An 18,372-nucleotide genomic window follows, 5' to 3' on the forward strand; every position below is an offset into this window, starting at 1 on the left:
TGCTTAAGTTCACTTTATCCTAGGGGAAGACATGAGGCTCAGAAATGTCAAGCAGTAGGGATGTCGATGCAGTAGGATCTCAAGTTCAAAGCCAGCCTCAGTAATAGTTGAGGCCCTAAGCAACTCAGTGAAACCCTGTCTTTAAATAAAATACAAAATAGGGCTGGGGATGTGGCTCAGTGGTTGAGTGCCTCTGAGTTCAATCCCCAGTACAAAAAAAAAAAAAAAAGGAAAGAAAGAAAGAAAGAAGAAAAAAGAAAAGAAAGGTCAGGCAGCTTGCTCAAGGACACACAGTAGAACAGGGAAACCTGGAGGGGAACTTGGTCTGAGTCCCATGACGGTTGATAGGAAGCAGGTCCCAGTTTGGGAGGTTAACGATGGGGAGGATCCACCTCCAGCTAGTGGGAATCATCCTTCCCAGTTAGAGTTTAAAAGCCAGGGCAAGTAGGGACTGACCCCAAGGATGAATAGAGGTCATCAGAGCTGCTTTTCCAAAAGTAAACATCGTGAGGAATCTGAAGTAGCAACATCCCAACAGCCACCGGTGCGGGCTTCTACCCATGCACCAAGCCCTGGGCATAGGAAGGCATGGATGAAATGACCTTCCCCTGTCGGCCCAACCTTCTACCTCTCATTCACTTTATAAATGTCCATGAGCACCTACTGTGTGTCAGGCACTGTGCTGGGCACTGAATCTACAGCAACGGGCAAAACCTCTGCCCTCACCATGCTGGCATTCTGGTAAGATACCAGATAAACAAAAGGAAACATGCCAGGTGGTGAGAGAGTGGACTGTTTTGCTGTTGGGGAGTGCAGGGAGTCTGTGTCTTCTTGGACGGTTTGTGGTACCATCATCTAACTGGTTTCAAACACTCCCATGGTGTCCTTCCCTATTTAAAAGCCTCTACAGGCCCATCATTTGTAAGACAAAACCAAGCCCCCTGATCTGGGGTTCTCTGTCCTTCAAGGTGCTCCCTCCCCGCTTCTAGCGTTCCTTCACCACCCTTGAACTCACAGCACACCACTCATTTATTTTTTCACTCACTCAGGCTGTGTGCTAAACTTTCTACCTCCATCTCAGTTAATTCTCGGGCAACTCTGTGAAGTCGGTGTTGCTATTTAACAGACGAGGAAACTGAGACTGGTGCCCAAGGTCATCAGGTAGCAGGTGGTGGGGAAGTCTAGCTATAGGCCCCACCCCCTCAGTCCTAGAAAAATGAAGGGCTGACCTGATACCCTGAAGACTCCTGCTTAGACCTACCGTCTGCCTCAGACTGAAAATTCAACCAACCTTGGGTAAAAAGTGTTTGAAAAAATTGCATCTTTATGGTAATCATTCTCTAAACAATACAGTATAACAACTATTTACACAACATTTACATTGTATTAGGTATCCTAAATTATCCAGAGATGATGTGAAGTCTAGGATATGCATAGGTTTATATGCAAATACTACATCATTTTATATAGGAGACTTGAGCATCCATGGATTTTGGTATCCAAAGGGGTCCTGGAACCCATCACCCACAAATACTGAGGGATGACTGTCTTGTTATTTTTGTAGTTAATCATACGAAAGACTTTGTGCTCCGCTGGAACCCTACAGGTCCAAGGGACATCCAGACTGGCAACAGAAGTGCTGCTGGCACAAGAGGGGGGTGGGGGACATAAGTAAAGCCCTCCCAACGGGTGCACAGGAGGGGCAGCGCTTGGGCCGTGGTCAGTGCTGGCTGGAGCTGGGTCCTCTGCCTGCTTCCCGAGAGGATATTATTCTCTCCTGCCTGTTTCACCATGTACACAGCTGGGGGTGGAGCAGTCTGAACTTCCTAAAATCTTTCATATCAGGAATCCCCTTTGATAATTTAACGAAAGAAATGTAAAATGCAGAGGCATGAGAAAATTTACATACAATTTCAAGGGATCACAGACCTCACTAGGAATCCATAAACTCCAAATGTACCTGCTGGGGTTAGGGTTAAGGTTAGGGTAGGATGGGACACTGTTTAGGTCTCTGGACTCTGTGGGACAGAGGCATGCCCAGGTTTGAATGCTGGCTCTCTGTGACTTTGTTACAGGGCTTCAACATTTCTGAGCCTCGGGGTTGAAGCTCAGTGGCAGACAGCTTGCCTAGCTTATTTGAGACCCCAGGGTCAAGCCCCAGCACCACAAAATAAGTAATTGGACTTGCCTCCTGTGCTCCTGTGAGCACCAATTTAGACACCACAGGGAAGGGCTTGGCCAGGCCCAGCACCATAATGAGCAGTCAATAAATGGGGATTCCCAATATCCGAGGAAAGAAGTGTGGAAGAGCTTAAGATTCAGGTTCCTGGGCTTCTGACCCAGAAAGCCTGATTCCTTCATTGGGGTCATGAGCATGCCCCGGAAACCAGTCACTGCCTCCCAGTCGTGACAGGAAACTGCTTGAGAAGCAGCTTGCCTTTCCCACTAGCCAGCCCAGGTTCCGAAAAGAGACGGGAAGCCAGGCGAGGTGTGGTCCCAGCCGCTGGGGAGGTTGATCCACGAGGATCGCTTAAGCCCAGGAGTTCCCGGGCCAGCCTGGGCAACTTAGGGAGACCCAGTCTCAAAAACCGCAGATCAAAACAAAAAACGGGGCCAACAAGCGTCCAGGGGGCTGGGCTGAGCGGACCACAGGTGCAGGAGCCGGGCAAGGTTTGTTCCCTGGGTGCCGGTCCGGCGCCCTCCTCCCAGACCCGCCCGAGCACTCCTTGGGTCTTGGCGGTCCGGGGCGCCGCTCTACAGCCACCACATGAGGCCCAGCGCCCTCGGGCCAGGCTGTCGCGGGGAGGGGCAAAAGGAAAGCGAGAGGAGACCCAATGGAAAGCGAAACCCTCGCTGAGACTTTCACTTTCTTCGCCTCCGCGCGCCAACCAGGTGGCCCAGTGATCGCCAACCGCGCGGGTCCCCTTCCGCGCCCCCGGATCTAGCCCTCGTCTCACTGAGCTCCAGATGGCCAGCGGCCCCTGGCGGAAAGAGGAAGAGAAGGTCTCGGGCAGCAAGGAACGAATGCTGGGAACCGGGGGTCCCCTGCGTCTTCGCGACTGGCTAGTGGCGCAGATCGAGAGCGGACTCTACGCCGGGTTGCGCTGGGAAGACCCGGGCAAGACCCTCTTCCGCATCCCCTGGAAGCACGCAGCCAAGCAGGGCTACCAGGCGCAGCAGGACGCGGCGCTCTTCAGGGTAAGGGTCAGGAGCCTGGGGACCCCCGCCCTGGCCGCCTCTGGCCGCACATGGTGGCAGCGGACCAACCCATGTGCTGTGTGACCTTGGGCCACTCGCTTGGCCTGGAGAACTGCGGGTAGTGTTCTGCATATGGGAGAACCTCAGACACTTCTTAAAACAGAATCAGCCAGGCTGGCGGTGAACCTGCACCATCCCCAGGGCTGCCGGCTTCTCCCCCATTTCACGGGGAATTAGATGCCGCCCACAGGGAACTCCCTCAACCTCCCATCCCAAACCCGCCAGACCCTGCAACTTGGGAGCCTTCTCGGCGGCGCTCCCAGCATCAGACCTTTTCTGGGGCCTCCTGCAGGAAGGCCTCCTTTCCCCTTGGTCCTCATTAACTTTCTCCAGAATGGCTTCTTTCCATGCACACTTAAACTCTGAAATCTCTACCCTGAGAATAAGCAACCAACCGCACCCCAGGCCACTGTCACCACCCCAAACACCCAGGTCACCTCCAGCCCCTCCTTCTTTAGCTTCGCCTCTCACAACAGGAAGCACATGCAGTGTCCCTTCTTTCATCTCCCCCTTCCTAGTCCCCTTGCCACTCCCCAGCACCCTAAGTCTGGTTTCTGTCCCTCCTGCTAATGTCTCTATTTACCAAATCCCAGGATGCACCCCGTCTTCACCTTCCTTGACTTCCGGGTAGGCCCACACCTGGCGGACCCTTCCATCTCCCAGAACACTCACTTGCATTCCAGAATCTCTGCCTCCTGCCCCAACCCTGGCTGCCAATTTCCTCCCACCTCCCAGGCCCCTGCTGCTCAGCCTTCACCTCCTTCCCTGCTCTGTGGGGGCTCCTAGCACTTCCTCTGGACCTCCCTCCTCAAGCCCCATTCTCCCTCCTCCTCAGCCTCAGCATGGAGGCCCCAGATCTCCCCTCTGAGCCTCAAGCCTGCTGATCTTACTGTCTCTCAGATGCTGTGCCTTGGATGGCCCTCACGCCCCTCAGATTCTGCCTGTGCCCAGTACCACACTCACCAGCTCAGCCCCCACAAAAGTCTGCCACCTGGGCACCTGAACCCTGGCTGCTCTGCACCTTCCAACCTCGTAGTATCCAATTCCCAAGGCCTGCAGGCTCTTCCTGGGGAACATCTTAAACCCATTTCTACCCTCTGCCAGGATGACTGCGATGACCTCCCTGAGCTTTCCCCTGGCCCTCAGCCATCCCCGCAGTCCTGTCTAAGTGCAAAGATGGTCTTGACACCCCCTCCTCAGAGTCCTTCCAAGGTCCCCACTGCGCCACACCCTGGCCTCAAAACTCTACAGGAACTGCCCCTCCTTGCCCTCCCGGACTTTGGTTCTCTCACCTTCTACATACTCTGTGTGTCGCCCTAGGGCTTTGTACATGCTGTTCCCTCTTCCCCCTCACCTGGCCAGCTCCCATCAGCCTCAGCGCACACATCTCTTCCTCAGGAGGGTCCACCCTGGTGCGTTGATTGATTTAATGCATTTATGAAGCACCAACTCAGTGGTCTCCCCAGTCCTCCCCGGCTCCATCTGCCTCCCCCGTGGGAACCACTATGAGTTCCCTATGAGTTCCTGCCTGAGAAGAGTCTGTCTCCTTAGAACAGTCTGTGACCTGCATGTGGCAACACTGAGCACAGTGCCTGGTACACAGCTGGCACTCCTTAAGTGTTGAACAGGTAGTTACATGGCCTGTCCCTTAAGCTTTATATGCTGTTGTTCTGGCTGCTCTGACCCATCCCTCAATCCACCACTGACAAACATGATATGTGACTTCTGGTGTCCCAAGCCCATGGGATAAAGCCTGACCTTCAGGGACATTCATAATCTGTCTTCAACCTATCTCTTCTTCCTTAATTCCTCTCCCCCAGCACATACAAATATGAACTCCATATTTGCAAATTCTCCTGTTTGCTAAAATGTATTTGTATTCCCCAAGTCAATACCTGAGTCACTTTTGTAGCCATTCATGGGTATGCACAGAATAACAAAAATGTCAGTTGCCCAGCGGTGCTAGCTGAAGCTGAGAGCTGCCTTCTGCCTCCAGCTCCCACACTGTGAACAGTGTCCTCTCCCAGGTCTATGTAGTGCTGTATGTTTAGTATTTTGTGAGTGATGTCCCTATTTAGAACGGCCCCTGGGCATAATGCTGAAGTGCTGTCTAGTGTTCCTGAGTGCAGGAGGCCACCATGTGCCTTAGAGAGAAAATTCATGTTAGATAAGCTTTGTTCAGGCATGAGCTATAGTGCTCTTGGCCATGAGTTGAATGTTAATGAATCCACAGTGTATATTAAAGAATGCCCTTAAATAGAAACGCATTAAACAACATTACGGACTGGTCAGTTGAAGAAAATGCTGTGACCAGAGAATTACAGGAACCGAAACCCGTATCTCCCCTAGAAGCAATGGTTCCATATTGGCTGATTCAGTGTTTGTGGAGACTTAACAGAGCATAACTAACTCGCATAACAAGAATCTACACACATACCCTCAGACACACATGCCCAAACCTTTGCTGATTCCAGACATTGCAATGTTTTGCCTTAGGGTTGGTGTCTTTTAATTTTGTTTTGTGCTGGGCATTGAACCCAGGGGTGCTCTATCACTGAGCTACATCCCCAGCCCTTTTTATTTTGTATTTTGAAACAGGGTCTCACTAAGTTGCTGAGATTGGCCTCAAACTTGCCCTCATCCTGCCTCAGCCTCGTGAGTGTGTGTCACCAATGCCTGGCTTCATGCCTATTAAGTCTTGCTTTTGAGGTGCTCTCTGGACTGACTGACTCATCTCAATATCCGTAGTTCAAGGATAAGTATAAAACAATAGGTATAAAATAAAAGAATAACAGAGAAGAATACAGCAGACATAAAGCAAACTGATGTCCCTGGTTCCATATTTTGCCTCCAGAATCTCTCATCTGGGGACTAGGGTTGTGGCTCAGTGGTAGAGCTCTTCCCTAGCACGTGTGAGGCACTGAGTTCGATCCTCTGCATCACATAAAAATAAATAAATAAATAAAATAAAGATATAAAAAATAATCTCTGATAAGTAGAAAGCTAATTAGAATCAGGTTTATTATGTTATTAATGTTTATATCATGTGAGTCACTTAATCTTTTTGAATCTAAATTCCCTCTTTTATAAAAGGAAAGAAGACGAATTCCTAAGGTCCATTCAACTCAATAATTCCATGGTTCTATAATGGAATCATATACCAGTAATAAACATTGTTAATATTTTTTAAAAATGAGGTGTTCTCTGTCCCTAGCTTTCCCCTATATTATTGTCTATTAATTTTGTAGTTTTATCTCTTACCCATGGTTTTTAAAATCATCTGGAGTCCACTTTGTCAGTGGCAACAGGTAGGGATTTAGTTTTATGATGACCCCAATAGCAAGCTATTGCCAGTATTTCATATCCTATCACCTTATTTATTTATTGTTACTTATCACAATCCATTCTTCGGAATATGATTATTACTGATTGACCAATCACAGCTGCCCTCTTATTAGGTTTGAGTTCCTTGAGACCAAGGCTCCTATCTGTCTTGCTCCCCATCCAATCCCCAGCTCTTGCTAGAACATAATAGGAGCCCAAAGAATACGGGAGGGGGAAAGGAAGAGGCCCAGAGAAGGGTTCAGAGGCAGGACAGTCTCGCATCCCTCCCCACAGCACCCCAAATCTCCCCCACTCTCCTTCAGGCCTGGGCTGTGTACAAGGGTAAGCACTCAGAGGGCACCGATAAGGAGGATCCCTCCACCTGGAAGACGCGGCTGCGCTGTGCCCTCAACAAGAGCATCGACTTCCATGAGGTGCGCCAGCTCAGCCAGCTGGATGCCTCCAACCCCTACAGGGTCTACCGCATCGTGTCCAACCGCACCTGCTGTCCAGGTACCACCCTGCCCCTAATGGGAGGCACCTAGGGTGGTTCTCGGCCGTGATGGACCTGACAAGCTTGAACTTGTGGCTTGGGAATTTATAAGGACATTCAGACCACCCAGTGTGTTTCCCTATTAGAAAAGGGGAAAACAGGAGCTGGGGCCGTAGCTCAGTGGTAGAGCGCTTGCCTAGCACGTGTGAGGAGGCACTGGGTTCCATCCTCAGCACCACATAAAAATCAACAAATAAAATAAAGGCATGCCATCCATCCACAACTAAGAAAAGAAAAGAGGAAACAAGACCCAGAAGCAGGTCATGCAGTGAGCTGCAGGACTCTTGACTGGGTGACCTTCATTGAGGGGTTCCTCTTGGTTCCCTGAGAACAAGCTGTTCTTGCTCCATCTAGTAACCAAGGCCCATGCTTCTGCAAAAGAGGATATTCTCTCAAGTCAACAGAGACCCCCTGGAGAAGTGACTGAACCAGCCTGCAGGGCACATCAGGTCAGTGTGGCCTTCTAGCCTCTGGAGACTTGCAGGCTCAGTCACCGCTCAGCTAAGTCACCCAGGTGGCCCTCCCCTCTGGCTGTGATCTCCAGCACTATCATTACCTCTTCCCTCTCTGAACCCCAGCCCATCACTATCCCCATCTTCCCACCAGCTCTGCTTCCTTGGTAGCTGTGTCCCGTCTCCCCTTCCAAATTCCAGCTCCATCACTGTTCCTACCCACTTCACCAGCTCTGTCGTGACCTTTCTCTCTCTCATTCTCTCTCATTCTGTCTCTCTCTCTCTCTCTCTCTCTCTCTCTCTCTCCTGGCTCCACCATCTTCAGTTCCATCACCTTGTCTACTTCACCCTGCTTTCTCCACATTCATCCTTGACCATCCATGATCCGTCACTCTGTCCCCACACCCCCCACCAGACCCAGCTCCATCTCTGTATCCCTGTGACCTCACCCACCTCTAGTGCTCTCACTGCCCCCCCACTCCATCTCCATCATTCTGTCTGATCACCCTGTTCTCTCCTCCCCATCACCTCTCCCCATCACCTATGGGTCATTGCTCTGCCCCCACCCCCCTGTCAGCTCTGGTCCATTCCATGTCCCTAATGCGCCTGTCAGCTCCCTGTTCCATGGCTCTATCCCCTATCTCTTTCATCTGTAGCTCCTTCACCTCCAGCACTTCTCTCCCCATCTCTTATGCTAACATCTCCAACACCTCTGCTTTCTTTACCTCCGGGGTGGAGAGGGTCTTGAGCTCTGAGACCCTTTGGAGTTCCCATCAGCTGCAGCTGGCCTTCAGCCTGCCAGACTTCCCCCTCCCCAGGTGGGGTCAGTCGAGCAAGTCTTGTGGCCCATGGGTCTCCTCTCTACCTTCATGGCCGCCCTTTCTTCTGATGTTCAGGACGGCTCCAGATTAGCCACAAAGGATGAGGACAAGGAGCAGCCCCCAAGGCCAACGTTGGCTCATCTGGGCTCCTTGCCACCAGCCGCCCTCCTCCCAGACCCTTTGGCTGACCACAGTAAGGACTGGATCTCCTCACCCACCCCAGCCCCCTCCCTGGCCTCCTCCTGGATCTCTGGGTCCAGCTAGGTTGTGCCTAGCTGCTCCCCTCCTTCCCCAGGGTATCAGGCACAGGATCCAAGATACCCCTGGAGCCCGATGCCCTCCAAGGACTTCAGCAGCCCTGGTAAGGAATCTAAAGGTCCTCTCCCAAAATAAATAAGCAAATGCCCCCTCCTCTAACCAGTGTGCAGAACTGGGGAGGGCCCAGGAATACGGCCAGCACGCATGAGTCTCCCACCAAACACAGACTCCCAAAATAGCCACAACACTTAACGTTTGAAGACAAGTTTATACCAGGCCTCCTTCTAAGCTTTCCCCACAGCCCTGCAGCATAGATGCAGCCGTACATATGCAGACACCGGACTTGCCCAAGTTCACACAGCTAGTTACTAAGAGGTCACAGTTCCCAAGGGGCAGAGGCAGCCCTAACTCATTGAACTGTACTACTGCTCCTCCTGCGACTGTTGCTGTTATTATTTCAACCAGCTTTAAAATCTTTGCTGGGAGATCCTAGGATCCTGAGATCAGGACTAGGAGAGCCTCAGGGTCATGACACAGGCCCTCTTTAACCAGGAGCTCCAAGACCAGTTCGTTTAGACCGGAAGGTATCATTTAACTACAACTGCTAGAATATTATTATTACTGATTGGGAGGGAGTGACAAATTCCCGAGGTGGGTGCCAGAAGCCGGGGAAGGGGTGGCCGTCACCGCCAACGCTCTGCCCGCACCCCTCTCCCCTCGCCCCTGCAGATTACTGGTTGCACGTGCGGCTTTTTTATGGCCGGGCGCTGGTGCACGAAGCCACCGCGCGCACCGCGGAGGGATGCCATCTGAGCCCCGGGACAGCCGCCTCCGCCGCCGCCCAGCTCCTGCTGGGGCCGCCGGCGCGCTTGGCGCAAGTTCACTTCCCGGAGCCGCCGCCGGGCGCCCGCGTGCTGCAGCGCCTGCTGCGGCACCTAGAGCGCGGCGTGCTGCTGTGGGTGGCGCCCGAGGGCGTTTTCGCCAAGCGGCTGTGCCAGGGCCGCGTGTACTGGCGCGGCCCGCTAGCCCCGCACCGCGCACAGCCCAACAAACTGGAGCGCCAGCACACCTGCCAGCTGCTCGACACGCGCCGCTTCCTGCAAGGTGAGCGCGCAGCCGCACAGCTGGCGGGGGCGTGGTCACTCGGGGGCGAAGGAGAGTGGGCCCAGGAGAGGGGAGTGCCGGGGTAGGGGCGGGGGTAGGCACGGAAACCGAGGTCGCAGCTCAGAAGCGCCGGGGATGGGAAAGAACACGGGCATCGAGAGGGCTGGCCACAGACACGGATCTAGGTCTATAAGGGGCGTAGGCGCTGGGCATACTTGGGCCCTTAGATGTGTGACACAAGCCTAAGACTCAGCTACATCTGTTGGCATAGGGGGCTGGGCATAGGGTGGGCATCAGAGGCACTGGGCACGTAGACATAGGTGAATGACAGTAAGGATGGGGTGGGCATAAAGACCTGCGGGTGGGCATAGGGACACCAGCAAGGGGCAGGAGCGCTGAAAGTGGGTGCAGATGTGGGACATAGCGTAGGGACACAGAAGCTGGCATAGGGCACACTGGGGATGTGGGCTAACAGGACGAGGACTCGGGATGTGAGCACAAGGTAGGCACGAGTTGGGATGCCTACCGCGCCCAGCCCCACAGCCCCGATGCTTGCAGAACTGCGTGCCCACCTGCAGAATGGACGTCCTGAGCCAGAATACCAGATCCGCCTGTGCTTCGGCGAGGAGTACCCGGGTCCCCCAGACCAGCCGGAGGAGAGGCTCGTCATGGCCCACGTGAGTCACTCCCTCCATTCCAGAACCACACCCTGCAGACCCTCCTTGTCCCTCTCCATGCCCAGTCCCACCCCACCCAGAACCTGTATGATTCTCTGATATATATATATATATATCATTATATATATATAAATATATATCATTATATATATAAATATATATCATTTTATATATATATATATTATATATATATATAATAGATATAGCTATAGATATATATAGATATAGATATGAATATGCCTCAAAAATGGGTGTGGAGACAAGGCTGTCACTAGGGCTGTGAATTCCCCAAACGGAGAGAGTTGACCATCCCCTGTCCCCGCAGGTGGAGCCCTTCTTCGCCCGAGAGCTATTCCTGCGCGCGAGGGGCCTCCGCCCTGGCGCCCCGCAGGGCCCCAAGCTGGGCAACCTGGATGGCCTCACCCACCTTTGAGAGTCGACCCTAATCAGGCTGCTTCCCCCTCTCACACCCACTAAAGGACACCCCCCCACGGGGTGCAGACCGCCACAGCCCCCAAACCTGCCCTCACTGAACCAGTGGACTTGGGGCGGCCCCCTCCTATCGCCCTGGTGGCCTTAACTCTCTACAGAGGGAGTGGAGGCGCCTGGAACAGGGAGGGCGGGCGGTGCGCCCAGCCGGGGCGTGGAGCCTTAGCCGGAAATAGAACTTGACCTTGAGGCCTCAGAGAAAAACAGTAATTGGAGTAGAAATAAAGCCTAAATCACTTGTTGAAAGCCCAACATGTCAATAGCTGCTACTTAGAGCCAGCCTTACCCTGTCATTGAGTTCATTATAAAATTTGCTTCAAGTCCAGTTTACCAGCAGTTTAAATCCTCAGGGTGGTTCAGAGTAGGAACAACCAGTAGCAACTTTGCTTGGCCTCTGAGGGAGTCTGAGCTTCCAGATCCTTCCTCCCAACTGCCACTAGTCTCCCTCCTCTATTTGAGGGACAGTGAAGTGGATCCCAAAACAAGCGACTTGACCTGAACCCTGGGCTTTTTAGATGCTAACCGCTGAACCACCAGCACCTGTAGGACATAGTCCTTAGAGAAACTGAGGCAGGATCCCAGGCATAACCCTAAGGCAGAGGCCAAAGTGGGAATCCAAGCCCTCCCCAAGCCCCACTGATCTTCACAAACTGTGAGTTGCAGAGAGGATTCCAACTAGAAGAATTAACCTCGATGTTCAAGTTGATTCCCCGGCCTCTTGGGTAAAGTAGCATTTTTCTTCCTTTTGTGATTTCTGACTTTATTTGTAGGAATCCTCTTACAGATGCCAACATAATCTCTTTTAGTGATACATTAATAAGTGACTGTGTGTGTGTGTGTGTGTGTGTGTGTGTGTTGCTTCCGATCGTGCCCAGAGCCTCACACGTGCTAAGCACTGAGCTAAACCCCCAGCCAATAAGCTACTTTTATGGGGAGAAAACTATGATTTAACGCAGGACAAAAGTCAATTAGTAGTCAGACATGGTTGTGCACACTTGGAATCCCAGCAGCTCAGGAGGCTGAGTCAAAGCCAGCCTTAGAAACTTAGCAAGACCCTAAGCAACTCAGTAAGACCCTGTCTCAAAACAAAATACAAAAAGGGTTGGGGATGTGGCTCAGTGGTTAAGCACCCCTGGGTTCAATCCCTGGTACAAAAAACAAAACAAAACAAAACAAAACAATTAGTTGCTGTTTTTTCATGCACTCAACAGACATTTTTTTGAACACCTATTCTGTTCCAGTGTCCAGTGCTAAATACGAGGAATAGAGTAAAATAGCATAGTCTCTAATCTCTTGGGATTCACAGCCTGTTTTCCAGCCGAGGTCCTGTGACCATCTCCTTAATAATAGGAGAGTCAGCCCTCTCAAAAGGGGTAGTGTTAAGGAGTTTAAAAATCCTGAATTCAAAACCTAGCATTATCATTCACTAGCTGTGTAACCTCAGAAAACTTATTTAAATTTAACTTCTCTGAGCCTTAGATCCCTCATCTATTCAAAAGAAGCTATGAAGACCTCTGGATTAGAGTTGGTCCAAAGAGTAAACGTAGTTGGGGCAGTGAGCTGGCCTGACCCAGAGTAGGTGACCAATGACTTGGGAGTGGGCGAGAGGGAGGATATTGCCCATTCTTCAGAAGAGCTGTCCTCTGAGCCTGGCTGGTGTCTGTCCTCCTGGGCCCCAGCTTGAGGTCGCAGCTGGGGGTGCCTTGGTGCTGGCTTCTGTGTAAGAGAGCCTGATGCCTCCTCACGGGGACCTGGACTGCTGAAAAGTTGCCAGCTCCATTTTAGAGATGGGCAAACTGAGGTTTGACCAGTGTCTTGAGAGATGCCTCCTTGGGAGGATGTCTCTGCCCAAATGTCTGTCCTCCCCACACCTGGCACTAGAGGGCGCCAGGCCTCAGCAGAACTGGGCTCTGCCTCCTCTAGGTGCCCTCCACCGTTCTGGAGGACCGGTACGTGTGGCCCCCCGGGGTCTGCACAGCGGGAAGGAGATGGGAGAGGAGGAGGAGGAGCGGGGCCAGCAGTGGGGATTCCAGAAGCCCCCCTGGCTTCTCTCTGCTCACACCCTGCCTGCCCCTGGTCTCTCATCAGCCCACATGCACACCACACCTGGTCTCTCTACCTGTCTCTCTGTGCTTCCCTCTTTCTTCTCGGTCTCTGCAGGTTGCTTCTCCGTCTCAGCGATTCGAACTCACTCTGCTCTACTTGCCTCTGCCTTTGCCCATGTCTCTCTCCGGCAGTGTCTCTGTTTTGTCTGTCTTCACCTCTGTCCCTGCCTGCTTCTCCCTCCCTCTCTCCTCCCTCAGCTCCTTTAGGTTTCTGCCACTGTCTTTTTTTCCTCGGTCTCGCTCAATTTCACATCCTGTCGCTCCCCAGCCGCTATCACCCGGCACATGTGGGCTGAGGGTCTCTGTCCCTCCCTCCCACCTCCTGGGCCCTGGCAACGCTCACAGCTTCCCAGTCCTGGCCTCTCCTGCCCGCCCCTCTTGGGGCTTGTAGGGGCGGTGAGGGAGGAAGGGAGGGCAGGCTGGTGGGCCCACCCCTTTTTGCCTTCCCAGGCTGGGAGGCTGGGCCAGTGGGCCTTTTAACCAGCCCGCACAGGCGGCTCCGGACGCCAGCCCTGGATGCCGTGCCTGGCCTCTGTGGTCTCGGCAGCCACCAGCCCGGCCAGCCCGGCCAGTATGCAGCAGCCGCCGCCACCGCCACCTGGGCCCTTGGCCCCTGCAACTGAGCCCACCAAGCCCCCCTACAGCTACATTGCCCTGATCGCCATGGCCATCCAGAGCTCACCGGGGCAGAGGGCCACACTCAGTGGCATCTACCGCTACATCATGGGCCGCTTTGCCTTCTACCGCCACAACCGGCCCGGCTGGCAGAACAGCATCCGCCACAACCTGTCTCTCAATGAGTGCTTTGTCAAGGTGCCCCGTGATGACCGCAAGCCAGGCAAGGGCAGCTACTGGACCCTGGACCCCGACTGCCACGACATGTTCCAGCACGGCAGCTTCCTCCGCCGCCGCCGCCGCTTCACCCGTCGGGCAGGTGCAGAGGGTACCAGGAGCCCCGCCAAGGCACGCCGGGGACCCCTCAGAGCCACCAGCCAGGATCCCGGAGGCACCCACGCCACACCCAGCAGGCAGTGCCCGTTCCCACCAGAGCTGCCAGACCCCAAGGGCCTAAGCTTTGGGGGTCTGGTGGGGACCTTGCCAGACAGCACGTGCCCAGCAACCGCTGACATCGCCAGGCCTCGGCTGCCCGTGGAGCCCAAGGAGATGTCCACGCCCAAGCCCACTGGCCCAGGGGAGCTGCCGGCGGTCCCCTCGTCCTCCCCGTGCCCAGCGTTTGGCTTTCCTGCCAGCTTCTCTGAGGCCGAGGGCTTTAGCAAGTCCCCTACGCCCGTGCTGACCCCCGAGGCAGGCCTCGGGAGCGGCTACCAGTGCCGACTGCAGGCGCTCAATTTCTGCATGGGCGCTGCCGACCCAGGCCTGGAGCACCTGCTGGCCTCTGCGGCCCCCTCCCCTGCACCCCCCACCCCATCAGCCTCGCTCCGGGCCCCGCTGCCCCTACCAGCTGACCCCAAGGAACCCTGGGTTGCAGGAGGCTTCCCTGTCCAGGGAGGCTCCAGCTACCCACTGGGGCTGCCCCCCTGCCTATACCGGACACCAGGAATGTTCTTCTTTGAGTGACAGCAGCCTCGCCTCTGTAAGGGCTCTGCCAACCACAGCTCCAGGCTGTGCCTGGCTCTAGGACCTGGAGAGCCCTGGAAGGACAGCCCTGGCAGGCCAAGGACAACCAGGATGGGAAGCCGGACTGAAGCAGCCCCGTTCAACCAGGCCTTCGGGGCCTCCAGAAAAACTTGGGGGTGAGGGAGAGGTGGGGCCCCTGGGGATTTGTTCTGTGGCTCTTGGGCCCAATAAAACCAGTGTGGTGATGAGGAGCAGCTTTGCTGGATGGCTGGGCTGAGGGCCGGACGCCGGTTCCCTGTGGGGCGGCTGTGGCTGTGGGACAGAACCGCAGGGGCCGGGGTCCCGGATGGAAATGCCTCACTCGAGACTTTCTCCCGCCGGGGACTTTCTTGGGGAGTTTCCCAGGAGCAGAGAATAGGGGCAGAGAAGGGATCCAACCAAGAGAGAGACCAGGCAGGGCGTGAGGCTGGGCCGGCCTGAGGGGCTGATTCTCTAGCCTGAAGCTGAGACTTGACCCCCTCCTATGAGTAGTGACAGTACCTGTGACTGTTGGTGACATTTCTTCTATCCCAGGCTTGTATCTATCATTTCACCTGGGGACCACAGAATGTGAGCCCCCATTACTGAGGTTCAGAGAGTCTGGGGGTCCCGGGGCTCACAGGAGTAGAAGGCAAAGGAGTGACGAGAGGAAATTGCAACCAGGTCCATGTGGCTCTGACCTGCAGTTTGAGGGGGATGCAAGGTGCAGAACCGGCTCAGGAGGAGCTGGTCGTGACTCCAGAGGAGGAAGGGCTTCTTTGAGATCCTGGATTGCCAGGGCTAAAAAGGTGTCCCTTGTCCCTTGCCTAGACAGGGACCCCTGGGCTTGAAGGCAGTACGGGCCCCCTTCTGTGGATTTCCCACACTGATGGGGACCTCTCCTCCGTTCTCCTGGTGGCTCTTTATGAAAGCATTTTCCTGGGGCTGCGGCCGCCTGCGTGGCTGACCTGGGTAGTGATCAGCAGTAGCTGAGCCCTGAGCTTTGACCTCTCTAGCGCCCCCTCCCATGGGAACAGGAGACATGCAGACGTGTGGCGCCCATCCGTGGAAGAGACACAGGAACTGGAGACCTCACTGTCCTGCCTCCCTGAGGCCTGGAGGAGCAGAGGCAGCTGGTGTCCTCCCAGAGCCTCGGTCCTCCCCTCCAGACCATGGGTACAGGGAGCGAAGAAGGATTAAGGATTCTGGGCACCTTGGTTTTGGTATGGGGTCCTGAGGGTCTTCCGTCCCACGAGGTGCCCTCCAGGGGCCTGGAGCCCCTTTCATTGGGCAGGTGGCCCAGTCTCCTCCCTTGGGCAGCTAGCCACACTGACTTCAGCTGCATGGCTCCCTCCTCTCTGAGCAGGTCCCCTGGGGCCCGGGAGGAAGCGGGCCCGGCTGGACAGCCTGAGCCGTCTGGTTCCCACAGACTCCAGAGCCGAGGTGGAGGGGGGACCTGCAGGGCGGGGGCTCACTGCCACCGGAAGGGGCTGGGAAGATGCAGAGCCAGCTGTGGGAGCCCCTTCCTACCATGCCTGTCGCACCCGACCTGAGCCACCAAACAGTGGTGAGACAGTGTGGGTCTGTCCTGCCTCGCAGGGACAGTGTCATGGGCGGGCCGCAGGGGAGAAGGGTCCTCTGGTGTGAGGGGCATGGGAGAGCAGGGGAGGGGAGACCCTAAGGTCAGTGTGTCGTGGGAAAGCGTGTGGCCACACGCATGCATGATGCAGAGAGATCGGGGGCGAGGGCTCCTTCTCAACTGGGTCAAGGAAGGAGGCCTCTGCCGGGCACCGTTCCCTACGTGCATTCCTGTGGGGACCTGGTGACCCAGTCTCCTCCCAGCCTGTGTCCTGAGCTGGCAGGAGGATGGGAGGCTGACATCCTGTCCCCCACTGAGGAGGTGAGTCCCTGCTCACCCCTGCCCTGGGGTTCACGCACCAACCACATCCAGCAGCACAACTCAGCTCTGGGCATGCGCCCCCTCTGCACCCCTCTCTCTGACCTCGCAGACTTCTTGTCTGTCACAAAGTGAAGACAGGCTCCCTCACTCCAATCCCCAGGCAGGCCCGGGCTCGGCGCCGGCCTTGGACTCGCTCTGAGCTGGACTGGTGCCCACCTCTCTGGGCCTTGATTTTACTCCTTTGCCCAGTGGATGGGGGATGGACTGCCCAACGCTGGGTCTGAGTCCCAGGGGAGGGTCTGACCTGGGAGACGATCTGGAGGAATCCCATCCCCAGAGGGGCCGTGCCAGGAGGCCCAGACGCCATGATCTCATGTTGCCCTCTGGTCACTGCCCAGCCCAGGGACCCCACCCACTGGGCCTCCTGCCCTCACATTCTTTCCATGACCAGCAGACACCTCTGACTCCCTCCTGGCCACCCACTTCTGGGTGGGCAGTGAGGGGGTGGCAAAAACCCCACAGAGATTCAGAATGCTAAATCTGGGTCACACAGAGAGAGCATCTTGACACACAGGAGAGACTGAGGCCAGAGAAGGTAAGTGAACTGCTCAAGCTCACACAGCAAGGCAGGAGCGAGCTGTCTTCCGGGTCCATGGTCATGTCCTCACCCACCAGAGCCACTGGTCTGACTCCACCTCAGGGGCCCTCCTGGTGGAGGCTTGTCTTTCCCAGGGGAGGATCCCAGGGTCCCATTCCTCCTCACAGGTCAGAGCAAAAACCCGGATGCTGAGTGGCCTCGCAGAGTGAGCCTAAACCAAATCCTAAAATGGTAGAATCAGTAGTATTTAAGAATATTCCAGAGTTCTTAATCACAGCAGCGCAGATTCTTGGAATATCGGAGTTGGCCGGGCGTCTCCCTCGCGTCTCCCTCCCCATTTCTGAATCCCCTCCCTGACCTCACAAGGGCTTCCAGGAAGGAGGAGGCCCCTTCCCATCAAAGCGAGGAGGCTCCCAAGGAGGGTGGGAAGCTCCTCACCTGCCGGGAGGAATCCCTGCCTGCCTGCCGGAAGCTGGCCTTCCTCAGAACTCCTCCAGCCAGTCTTATCTCCTCTCTGGCCTGCTCTCCCGCCCACCCGCTTCCTTCCCTGGTTTATGGCATTCCAAGGCCCAGGGTCACTGCACCTTCCCACACCCGGGGGAGACCCTCTCCCCGGAGGGTGGGGCAGCCAGAGCTGCCACAGTGGTGAGGAAGCCGGGCCATGTGGGTCAGGCTGGCGTGCAGGAACCAGGAATCCAGGCCTGGGCCCAGACGCCCTTCCCCACACAGGCTCCCGCGGCCCAAGCCCGACTGCCTGGGTTCCCACCCTAGCTCCACCACCTCCTAGCTGCACAGCCTTCGGCGAGTGACTTCCCTTCTCTGTGTTTCCTGTCTGTAAAATGTGGACGTTCACGGTCCCTATGCCCGTGGGGGTGGGCAGATTACATGAGTTAATATTTGCAGAGTGCTTGGAACAGGGACTGGCACACAGAAACTGCACTCTAGGTGTTTGTTAAGTGAAATAAAGAGCTAGCGGGGTCCTGGATGTCCCTCTTGGCCTGATTTATCCCCCACCTGGGCAGTGTCTGGACAGGATGCAGAGGGTTCCGACTGTTCCGTAGACAAGGCTTTGCCTCAATTTCTGGCCTCTCCACTTGCTTCCCTGCTGTGCAAACTTGAGCCGGTAGATTCACCTCTTTGAGTGAAATGATGGTGATGATTCCTGCCCCTGGGACTGGTCTGGGAAGTCCCGTCCTCCACGTTGTGTATACAGTTGGATGAACAGGAATGAAACTGG

At 55.1% G+C, this 18,372-nt stretch overlaps 2 protein-coding genes across 3 annotated transcripts; both read left to right on the forward strand.

The window, feature by feature from the left end:
* Window positions 1-2,438: 2,438 nt before the first annotated feature.
* Window positions 2,439-9,613, forward strand: LOC124977237 (interferon regulatory factor 9-like). The gene is made up of 6 exons (XM_047540664.1): window positions 2,439-3,198; window positions 6,906-7,095; window positions 7,490-7,584; window positions 8,484-8,601; window positions 8,684-8,769; window positions 9,396-9,613. Exons 1-6 carry the CDS (start codon window positions 2,968-2,970, stop codon window positions 9,477-9,479), a joined length of 804 nt encoding a protein of 267 aa, XP_047396620.1. The 5' UTR covers window positions 2,439-2,967; the 3' UTR covers window positions 9,480-9,613.
* A 777-nt stretch (window positions 9,614-10,390) lies between these two features.
* Foxs1 (forkhead box S1) lies at window positions 10,391-14,862 on the forward strand. Of its 2 annotated transcripts, none has more exons than XM_047540663.1 (2): window positions 10,391-10,447; window positions 13,492-14,862. In XM_047540663.1, the coding sequence occupies exon 2, from the start codon at window positions 13,558-13,560 to the stop codon at window positions 14,617-14,619; it is 1,062 nt and encodes a 353-aa protein (XP_047396619.1). In that variant the 5' UTR covers window positions 10,391-10,447; window positions 13,492-13,557; the 3' UTR covers window positions 14,620-14,862. The 2 variants fall into 2 exon arrangements, with proteins under 2 accessions (XP_047396619.1, XP_047396618.1); XM_047540662.1 differs by lacking the exon at window positions 10,391-10,447 and adding an exon at window positions 10,892-11,658.
* Window positions 14,863-18,372: the final 3,510 nt, after the last annotated feature.

This window comes from Sciurus carolinensis, chromosome 2 (assembly GCF_902686445.1).
Source record: "Sciurus carolinensis chromosome 2, mSciCar1.2, whole genome shotgun sequence".
NCBI classification, from domain to species: Eukaryota; Metazoa; Chordata; class Mammalia; order Rodentia; family Sciuridae; genus Sciurus; species Sciurus carolinensis.

What these genes read in the sequence shown, in the direction of transcription:
- LOC124977237 (XM_047540664.1), top strand. Translation starts at nt 2,968, where the DNA reads ATGGCCAGCGGCCCCTGGCGGAAAGAGGAAGAGAAGGTCTCGGGCAGC. An exon ending in AGGACGCGGCGCTCTTCAGG is followed by an intron (nt 3,199 to 6,905) that starts GTAAGGGTCAGG and finishes ACTCTCCTTCAG; the next exon opens with GCCTGGGCTGTGTACAAGGG. An exon ending in CAAGGACTTCAGCAGCCCTG is followed by an intron (nt 8,770 to 9,395) that starts GTAAGGAATCTA and finishes TCGCCCCTGCAG; the next exon opens with ATTACTGGTTGCACGTGCGG.
- Foxs1 (XM_047540663.1), top strand. Translation starts at nt 13,558, where the DNA reads ATGCCGTGCCTGGCCTCTGTGGTCTCGGCAGCCACCAGCCCGGCCAGC.